The 10387-nt window shown below is 60.2% G+C and overlaps 1 protein-coding gene across 1 annotated transcript; it reads left to right on the top strand.

Moving 5' to 3' along the window:
* The first annotated feature begins 5124 nt into the window (after positions 1 to 5124).
* Positions 5125 to 8651, top strand: BARX1 (BARX homeobox 1). The gene is made up of 4 exons (XM_027550340.1): positions 5125 to 5383; positions 7118 to 7409; positions 7492 to 7576; positions 7993 to 8651. Exons 1-4 carry the CDS (start codon positions 5161 to 5163, stop codon positions 8155 to 8157), a joined length of 765 nt encoding a protein of 254 aa, XP_027406141.1. The 5' UTR covers positions 5125 to 5160; the 3' UTR covers positions 8158 to 8651.
* Positions 8652 to 10387: the final 1736 nt, after the last annotated feature.

The raw sequence follows: 10387 nt of genomic DNA, 5'->3' as shown, positions 1-10387 counted from the left end.
TGTCACCGAGGCCGGTCCCGTGGCTTCAGGAGGACAGTGGCCCAAGCGAGCGGGCACCTCGTTCGTTCTCTCAAAGGCCAGAACGGCTGGGAACCTGGACTGGGGTCCCTGACTGGCGCCCGGGAGGGAGTCGGACCCAGCCTCCTGCTCCTTGGCACCGTGTCCCTGGAGCACAGCGCCCTTGTTTCAGAGCACATTCTCGAAGGACCTGCGCATACCTGCGGGAGAAGCCGGCGGGAGACTCCCCAGGCTGCCTACACAAGGCATGGATATCTGAGCGCAGGAGCTGCTGAGCGAGTCTTGGGGCCCGAGAGAGCGGAGGCACTCGCAGCCACTACTTCCCGGCCCTGCGTGTGGCCTTCAGTGCAGATACTGTTCAGGACTCCACTCGGAACCAAGGTAGTTGTTCAAACCCTCCCGGCTAGGCTAAAATGCCTAGGGGCGAGTGCAGAACAGCCCGGGGTCTGCGCTGTGCCCAGCAGGAACGCTTTGGGTTTCTGGGGGCATCAAGAACGGGATTCTGACTGGGTCAAGGCAATTATTGCCTACCTACGGATCTGGTCTTTAAAACACATTTCTAAAGAAAATCACACGTTAAAAAAAATAGCTACAAAACAAAAATAATTATTTCCAGAGGAACAAATATGTAAATTACTTGAAGAGGGAGAATTTGAAGGGGGGAGGGAAGGATGTGTCTCAAGGCGCTGTCCCCAAAGGCTCTTTGAGCCCTGAGCTCACAGGTGTTTGAAATGATTCAAAACGAAAAGTCCACACATGATTTGAAATGTTCATAAAGGAAGGCATCAGTAGAGATCCGCTTCTCCAAAGAGAAAGTGATCATGAGGTCATCAGGAGGTGTGACTTAGGAGCGTGGAGACGGAGTAATTTTATAACATCGAGATTTTCTGTTCTGAAGGCAAGGCAGATGTCGCCAGTCTTGAATCCAGACACTATGAGCAAGAATGGGGCACGGGGTCTCAGGACGAGCGATGCGTTCCCGGCGGTGCCGGTATGCTCCTCCTGGCATGGTCCACGGAGACAGAGCCGGTGCGGCCACCTGAGAACCTCAGCCACCAGCGTTAGCCTGCCGTGGGCCGGGGACAATCACAAGTGACCGCTTTCAAAAGAAGCCCGTAGAGGATGACTTTCGTTCTGGGCGCGGACGCGACCGCGGGCGCCCTTGAGGAGACCCGGCACAAGGGCGAGGGACGCCGGGTTGCCAAGGGTGGCAGACCGGGAAGTCCTTCGCGGCTCCGTTCCTGGATGACTTGGGCTTGGGGGGAGGTGTGGCGCCCCCACCCCTAGCAGCTGCCTACCGGAGGTTGCGCCCAGGGGTGAGCAGATAGGTCCAGAGGAAACCACTCTTGGTGGTTCCCATCCCCGACTCTGTTCTGCGGAGTAGGACACAAACCCTCGACAGCTGGGAGAGGAGACAACGAAAAAGGGCCAGGGTTCGGTGGATGCTGGAGGGGGAACTGGGCCCAGAACACTCCAGGTAATGCAGAAGCACCCAGACCTGGTCAGAGACCTTGCCCGGGCCTGCGGACTGCTTCCTCATCTGTACAATGGTTCGGGCCCCCTTCGCCCCATCGGCTCCAGAAACCCACCCGGGAGGCGCCAGGGGAGGAGGAGCCCTTAACTGGAGAAGGGGAAGGTCTGGGACCTGCGTTCCTGGGCTGAGGGGGTTCGGTTAGGGAGGGAGGTAATCCTCTCTCGCGCCGTTGCCCTTACGGCGCGGCTGTGGGGTCTGAGGAGCACAGCAGCAGTGGGGAGGGGGCCCCACCCGGCGTCCGGGCGGCGCCGAGACCCCCCTGCTGCCCGGAGCCCCTCATCGCCCGGCCCGCGGTGAGGGCGGCTGGCTGCGGGCGCTGAGGTCACCTTTTCCACTGCGCCCGCCGAGAGCGGACGGTTTCCGGGATTTTCGAGGCGGCAGCGGCGGCGGGAGGCCCGGGCTGGAGGAGCTGGGCCCGGTGGTTGCACCCCTGAGGCGGGGGCTAGAAGGCTGGGACCGCGCGAGAGGCCCTGAGGCCCCTTCGCCCAAGGGGGTTTTCCCTTCTCTGGGCCTCTGTTCCCCACCGGGAGGAGGGACCCTTCTCTCTGGGAAGGAAGGAGGAAGGACCCCACTCTCTGGGAATCATTTGCCGGCCAATAATGCTACAATTCCCAAGCAAAAGAGGCCCTGCTGCTCTTTGTGAGTATTTTTTCGCCTAAAAGGGGGTTTATCTGTAGATCTTCTTTGGGATCACAGCTGAGCACAGGCATGCCCAGAGAGGGGAGATCAGAGGCCTACCCACCCAGGGAAGGGCCTTGAGGGGTGACAGGGAGCCCTTTGGACCAGCTAGGGTCTCCAATGCTCCCCCAAAGAGTGTTGGGCCTTATTCCTGGCGCCTGCCATGGCTCAGACCTCAGCCTCCAGAAGCTAAGCCCAAGTAGCTGAGGGGAAGTATTCCCCTTCAGCATCTGCGAAATAGGGTGGGGGCTGGACTTGCACTAGTCTTCTGACTCCCAAAAATCTAGAGGTGAAGCCTCAATCCTGAAAATAACCTCCTACCCCTAAACCTGACCCAGGACTGGAGGCAAAATGTATTTGGTGAGTTGATCAATGTGATTCCCAAGTCCTCCGATCTGGGTCCTGAGCTCCGCTGGTTTGGAGGACCTAAGACCCTCAGGGAGGCAACTGCCTAAAGCAGAGATGGTTCAAAGCCAGATGGCTTCAGTTAAGGGCACAAATAGAAGGTAAAGGGATGGAGCGGGGGTGGCTGGGTTTAACCCTCACAGTAGGCTACCCATAGGCTATGCCCTTGGGAAGGTATGGAAAGAAGGAGCCAGAGGTGGCTGATGGGCCCTACTAGGTGGAAGGAGGTGAGAGGAAAGTGGGCCCCATGCCATATGCACCAGGACCAAATAGAAAACAAACCCTGCTCACTGTGGTCCCTGAGCCAGCACTTTCCTCTTGGTGGGCCTTAGTTTCACCATCTGAGAAAGTAGGTGGTTGGACTGGGTGACACCCAAGCACCTATCTAGGGAGGGGTTCTCTCTGCCTGTGAGCTAGAAGAGGCTCCCAGCTAGACTACCTAGAGCTCTGGGAGACACTGGCTTTTCTCTGTTTGCCTGGTGGCTGCTGGGCCAACTGAGGTGGCACAGACCCACTCCCTGTTTCTCTATCTCTCACCAGGAGAGAGGCCTGCCTTGTGTGGGATATCCTCACTCTTAATGGGTCCCACACTATCCCCTTCTGAGCAGCCTTGTGACTCATAAGATCACCCACATAGGGAGCAGCTGGAGGTCTTTTCAGTCCTGAGGAGGGCTGGGAGGTTCAGAAAGGTGCAGCCCTGGCTGAAGTCACTCAACAACTAGGGGGACGGGCAGCTGGGCTCTTAGAGCCTCTGGTAAGACATTCTCTTTGTCCCTGTGGACAAAGAGTCTTGGGCATCTCCTCATTCACAGGTGCCAGGGCCTCACCGCCAGCAGCTAGAGCTTGAGAAGCTGCATCATCCTGAGGTGAGGCAGGGCCACGGGTGTCGTAAGTAGGTCCTGTTTCCCAGAGGTGATCACTGAGGTCCCAGGCAGAGCTCATATGGGAAAGAGAAGAGGCCAGGACCCCAGCTGAGGGACTCCCAAGGGACAGGAGGAGAAGGGTAGGCACCCTCCCCAGTCTCCTGGGGACACCCACCCATCTCCGCTGACACTCCACCCTCCTTGTCTAGATAAACTATATACTCCTCCCTAGTCCATCCTATGTATCCATGGGAACAGGACCCCCCACTAAGTCCTCACAGCTTCCCTGAAATCAAATGTCAGCATCTTCTCTGGACAGGTCAGGAGACTGAGGTCCAGAATGGGGCAGTGGCTTGTCTCTAGTGACAATGCCAAAGAGATAGACTAAGTGGAGAGTTGAGCTTTGGGATTGACTCCCTAACTTGAACTAATATTCCCCGATGATGAAGAGAGAGACCTACAAAGCCTCTGGCCTTCCTCAATCATATTGGGGTCCTTAAGGCTCAGAGAGGAGGCAGGAGCCAGAGTTCATCTCCAGATTACCAGGGCCCTCTGTGGCTTCTCATCCAGCTCCACCCAATACCCGTTTTCTCTGTTCCTCCAAAACTGCGAAAAGGCAAATCTGCAGCCTTTCCTTTTCCTGGCATCCACCTCTTGCTCTAACTAGGGGAACCCAACACACTCCACAGCGTCTAGGGTTGTGTGGAGGGGTCCACATATCACTTGACAATATAAGCAAATTCTGGCTGGAGAAATCTGACTCTCAGGGCGGTTCCGGAGAAATGAGGCGGTGCCTGGTAAACTGAGGCACAGGTAAGATCACTGCCCTGCGAGTTGCCCTCGGCCCACTGCTGCACTCCAGCCCCGCGGGTGGCCCTGCGTCCTGGCATGGAGGCTGAGCACCGCCACCCACTTCCCAGCCGAGCTTTCTACTCCTCCCCCCGATCTCTCCGGGGCTCCCTAACCCCTACCCAGGCCGCCCGCCTTGCTAGCTGTCCCATCTTTCTTTACTGCCCCGTCTTTCTGTCCTGCTTGCCTCTGTGCTCTCTGGCACGTCACGGCCCGCTGACTCCCGCGCCTCTGTCGGTCGCTCTCTGCGCACGTCTCGGCGTCCCTGGCATCCTCACGTCACCGTCTCGCATCTTGTGTGGCCCTCGGTGTCTCGCTCTAGACCCTCTCTCACCTCTCTCTCTCTCTCTCTTTCTCGATCTCCCATCCCCGGGGTTCTTGTGTCCCGAGCTCTCCGGCTCGATCCTTCTTGGGCGTGCGCTCCGCTGGGTCTCCCTCTGTCTGGGTCGGTCTGCCCCTCTCGCGGCCCCCTCCCTCCTGCCACCCTCCCATCTCTGGCCCTCCCTCGGGCTCGGCCTGGGGGGTGAGGGGCGGTGTCGCGGGGCGGGGCGGGGCGGCCGGGCGGGGCGGGGCGGGGCGGTGACGCGGGGCCGACCGGGCTAGAGGCGCGGCAGAGCGGGGCGGGGGCGCAGTCTCGGGTCCGACCAGCCGAGCCCCGCGCGCCCCGCCCGCGCCCTGTGCCTCCGCCCGGCTGGCCGGCGGGGGAGGGGGCATGAGCCGGCGCCCGCGCGCCGCCGGGAGCTGCGGGCCGGCCTAGACCCCGCGCGGGCCCCGCGCCCCAGCCGCTGACGCCGCCGAGCTCCGGGAGCCGCGATGCAGCGGCCGGGGGAGCCGGGCGCAGCGCGCTTCGGGCCGCCCGAGGGCTGCGCCGACCACCGGCCGCACCGCTACCGCAGCTTCATGATCGAGGAAATCCTCACTGAGCCTCCGGGGCCCAAGGGCGCCGCTCCCGCCGCCGCCGCCGCCGCCGCGGGCGAGCTGCTCAAGTTCGGCGTGCAGGCGCTACTGGCGGCGCGGCCCTTCCACAGCCACCTGGGTACGTGCGGGGCCGGGGGCCGCGGGGCGCTGGCCGGGCTCGGCGGGAGGAAGCGAGCCGCGGCCTCTGCGGGACGCAGCTCTGGGCACGCAGGCCCCGGGTCGTTCCTTCGGCGCGTTCCAGGCAGGGAAGCAAAAGGGGCAGGCGCCGGGCCGCGCAGAAACCAGGCCTCGTGCCCGTGGGCCAGGCCAGCCGGGAGAGCATTCGCTCTCTTCTTCACTGCTACCCTGTGGTTTCCAGCCCCAAGGAGTCCAGCCCGGGGACCCGAGCCCGCATCCCCATCGCGGGCGCTGGACCAGACTGCGAATGTCAGACTTCGGGTCAAAGCGACCTCAGGCCGCGGGCGCCTGGGCCTTCGCCACAGGACTTGGGAGTGGCCGTGGCTGCCCAAGCTGGGGAAGCTGGACCTTGATGGAAGAGGCCCGTGTGTCTGAGTGCTGTTCTGGGGGCTGACTCTGGCCGGAGCCAGCCCAGAGCTCCCGGAGCCCAGGGTCTCAGGCTGGCGACGAACCCGCCTGTGCTGTAGCGTAGACCCCCTTGGGCCCTGCCTGAGATCAAGAGGCTTGTCTGTGAGCTGCTGCCGGACTGGCCCTTATGCTCCAGATCGGCGGCACCTTGGCGGAGCTTGAACCAGCAACTCAGACTTTTTCTGCTCCTTTCAGTTCTCTTCTCTTCTTCCCTTGTCCAGGCCCTGCCTTGACCTGCCTGCCCTCTCCAATGCATTCCCTCTTCTGACCTTTCCCTGTCTCTCTCCAACCTTCCTCTCAGTGGGGTGGGTCTGCCCTTCCTCTCACCGACCCCCGAGGATCCCTTCTCCGCTCCCGCTGCCTTCTCACTTTCACCCGCTCATCTTTCCTGGGCCCTTCTTGACTCCAGCGGCCTAACATCGCCGGTAGTGAGATGTATCCGGGCAGGGAGCCCTCCTACCTTCTAGCGGGACCTCAGCCCAGGGAACTGACATCCTCTATACCCAGTGACCCTTCAGCCTGTGATCCGCCTGCCTGAGGGGCAGCGGGACCAGTTGGTTCGTTTTGAGTTCAATCTCTGCTGCCTTTTGCCTCCAGCTGCGCTGTTAATAATTCGTTTGAAGCGGGCAAAAAATAAAAAATCATTTAGGACTAATGAAAATTGAAACGTCTTCGCGGGGAAGAGTCTAAAGAGAGAAAACAGGAAGAACAAATTTCCTATTTCTTGGGGGTGCTTTGGAATTTCCGGGAAGCTCCCAACTTCACCCTCACTGACTGTCCTGCCTGTTCACTGCCTGTCTCTCGGGGTGGCTGTTTTGCCCTGCATAGACCAGCAGACTGTTTACTTCATTGAAACTCTCTTCCCGCCCCCACCCCCACCAATGCAGCAAAGCCGATTTTGGTGGGGGAAATGCTCATGTTCCTAACTGTACCGTTTTTTCTTGGTTTCCCTTTCCTGTGACACACATACTCCGTTGGTTTGGGAGCTTCGACCTTGTTCATTGGGAATCCTGAAATGTCAGGGCAGCTGGGGCCTGGGGAACGCCAGGCAGAGCCCGGGTTGGGGAGGTCCCCCTTCCAGACTCTGGGAACCACGGCGTCAAGGAGGGTCTGCCTAGCACAGATTTCTCACTTCCCGGCGAGCACGAAGGTTTTGTGCCGGGGGCACTGGCTGAGGGCGAGCTGTCGGCAGGGGCGCACGGCGCGAGGATCTCCAAGAGGAGGAGCACGGCTCGAGCTCACCCGGCTCCCCACTCTCTCCCCACAGCCGTGCTGAAGGCCGAGCAGGCGGCGGTGTTTAAGTTCCCGCTGGCGCCGCTCGGCTGCTCCGGACTGGGCTCGGCGCTGCTGGCCGCGGGGCCTGGGCTCCCCGGCGCGGCGGGCGCTCCGCACCTGCCGCTGGAGCTGCAGCTTCGCGGGAAGCTGGAGGCGCCAGGCGCTGGGGAGCCGGGCACCAAGGCCAAGAAGGGGCGTCGGAGCCGCACCGTGTTCACCGAGCTGCAGCTGATGGGCCTAGAGAAACGCTTTGAGAAGCAGAAGTACCTCTCCACGCCGGACAGGTAGCGCGGGGCCAGGCTGGGCCCAGCGGGTAGTGGGAGGGAGGCTGCATGCCCTGCTGAGGGTGCACCCCGCTCTTTCCAGAATAGATCTCGCCGAGTCCCTGGGTCTGAGCCAGTTGCAAGTTAAGACGTGGTACCAGAATCGAAGGATGAAGTGGAAGAAAATAGTAAGTGTTTTCGCGGTTTTCTGTGTTTTCTATTTGCCGCCACGCCCCTGCAGCCTGAGCTACTCTCTCCACCGTGGAGATTTGCACCCAGTCCTCCCGATTCCCTCCGTCCTGGTGCCCAGAAGGACCCTCCCTGCTCTCTGTCCCTCTGGGTGCCCTAGCTCAGCTTCCTTCCGGTGCCCTGGCCCAGCTCCTTTCGTGCTCCCTGAGCTCTCAGTGTTCCTGGAAGACTTGAACCCTCCGCCCGAAAAGCTCTGGTCGTTTTGCCCTAGCAGCGCTTGGACAAATGGCCACCATTTCCCAGGGGCTAGGCGCGGCCTCCAATGGCCTCGATGGGCTCTCCAGGTCCTGCCTGCCTCTCCAGGACGCCGGGATCCCCGGCCAGTTCACCGCAGCGCCACTGGTCTCCCTCGCAGGTGCTACAGGGCGGCGGCCTGGAGTCTCCCACCAAGCCCAAGGGGAGGCCAAAGAAGAACTCCATCCCCACGAGCGAACAGCTGACGGAGCAGGAGCGCGCCAAGGAGGCGGAGAAGACGGTGGAAGCACCAGGCGAGGCCAGCGACCGGAGCCACGAGGACTGAGCGCGGCAGAGGGTGCGGGCCCAGGGAACCCCAGCGCAGTCGGCGGCTCCCAGAATCCGCCGAAAGCCTCGAGTCGGCCCTTCTGCGTCCACGCCGTTTGCTTTCTAAACTTTTTATTATTACCTTGAATGCGGACAGTTAGGGGCCAAACAAGGACAGACCCTGAAGCCAAACCGAGGCCCCAGTGCGCTCGCGGGCCTTAGCCTGGAAACTCACATGAGACGCGGCAGAAGGTCGCCTCCGCTCGGAGCTCAGCGGCGCCAGGCGCTCCACGCGCGTTCACGCCCCGCTCCTTTCCTGCACCCCCCACTCGCCTCTGGCCGGCCCCCGGGCTCAGACGCCTCCAGGCACACACGCGCTTCCACGCGTCGGGGACCCCGCGGCCCGGCGCAGGCCACCACGGCCGGAGATGGCGCCCAGACAAACCGACGTCGCTGGGGCCCCTACCCCTCTCTTACGAAGACGGTGATTTTTTTTTTTTTTTCCCAATAAAATATTTTATGACACAGCGGGACTTGATGAGGGAGTTTCTGAATCCGCGAGGTTGAAGGGGGACACGGCGAGGTAAGAGGGAGACACGCAGTGGCTTCTGAAACATCCTTGCCCCGGGGTTCCGTGGATTCGAGCCTTAATCAGCTCCACCCGGCTGGGCCGGCACGCAGGAGGCTCGGTTGCTGCAGGATCCTAGGAATCGCTTCCACTTTGGGCATTAGAGGCCAGTGTGAACCTGCTCCCTTCCTTCTCGGCCCAGGGCGCTGCGGATGGCAGCAATCGGGCTACACAGCGGTCTGCAACAGGAGCGGGAGCCCCAGGCCACCTCGCTCTCACTCGGCAAGTAGCCCCGGGCTGAAAACTGCCCCAATTGTTGGTTCGGTCTCAGGGACTAACTGTGAGGTCCTTGAGATTTTCTGGCCAGCCCATCCTAAGGCTGACGGGAAACCTAGGACTCACCTCGAGGCCGGCCACCATCAGCAGTCCTTGCCTGCAGAGGCACCCGGCTCCCGGAGTTTTCACGTTTTCTACAGTATACACCCGGTGGAGGCACCTAGGAACCGAGTGGGGGTACCTGAGGCAGAGAGCAGAGGACCCCAAACTGCTCACAGTTTTTCAGGGTGCCCCTTTCCAAGGGCATGGCCTGGTGGCATGTGCTTGCTGTCCCCCGCCCCCAGCCCCTTTCGCTGGGGAAGGTTTCCAGTTGCCTCCTCCCTGACCTAAGCTGGGCTGCGAGCTCCCCAGTTCGTTCCTGTTTTGGTGCTTTCTAGGACTACCACCAGGCTATGGAGATGGGGAAATGGGCACACCATTGGTTAAAGCTAGGGGACAGATGGAAACTTGGCTCTGCAGAGTTCCAAACAGGAACAAGATTTGAAACCAGGTCCTTGCAGGTGCAAACAGAGACAGAAAGAGTCAGGAACATTATACTGAGATGCAGGCTTTGAATTTCAGAATGTGAAAACCGTTATGGCTTTCACCTGCAGTGGCTGATAGCTTCCTTTTCAAACTGGCCACTTGATTGCCCTTTCCTAAAACTTGCACTTGGACTTCTGGTACCCAAGCATCACTGGCCTTGGTTTGAGGCTGGGAGGACTGAAAAAGAGGATGTTTTCTGAGGTTGGCAGGCAATTCTCTGCAAGCCCCAGCCCTGCCAAGTCTTTGGGAAATCAGCTCCCTTTCTAGGCTCTTAAACTCAAAAACAGCTCCCAGACTACTCACTTGCCACTGTCCCCTGAGGGGCCTGAGAAAACCTGTAGGCAGGAGGGAAGAAATAGACCATCAGTGTATGACTGCAACTCTTAATTCCTTCCATCCCTTAGGGTTACCTCCAGGTCTGCTCAATGTAGTGGTCCTGCCAAAACCTTCCTACAGCAGGCCCAGGCTAGCCAAATCAGGTACACTACTGAGTTTAATCCTTTCCACCTCAAAGTGGGGCAGGAGTGGGAGTGAAAAGTCAAGAAGTTCTGCCCCTCCTTGGCCTGGGAGAGATTTCAGCACAGCTTTTGTCAACTATGCAGAGTTGCAGAAGACAAGAGAAGTGAAAGAGGAGAGGCGAGGCATCCCGACCTGCACTCCTCCAGTCCATTCTGGGACCTCGTTCTGGGTCCTCTGGGTCCTCAGGTTTCATTAAATCTGCGGAATGCAACCTCAGGCGGATTGCCTTGTGGTTCTTTGGTGCTTCCCCAAGGCAGCCCCCTTACTGGACTGGAGGAAAGAGCCTTAAAGGACCAGAGCT

The sequence above is a fragment of the Bos indicus x Bos taurus genome, chromosome 8 (genome assembly GCF_003369695.1).
Source record: "Bos indicus x Bos taurus breed Angus x Brahman F1 hybrid chromosome 8, Bos_hybrid_MaternalHap_v2.0, whole genome shotgun sequence".
Classification (NCBI taxonomy): Eukaryota; Metazoa; Chordata; class Mammalia; order Artiodactyla; family Bovidae; genus Bos; species Bos indicus x Bos taurus.
Note: the sequence above shows the minus strand (reverse complement) of the source record. Positions and strands in the feature narration are given on the sequence as shown.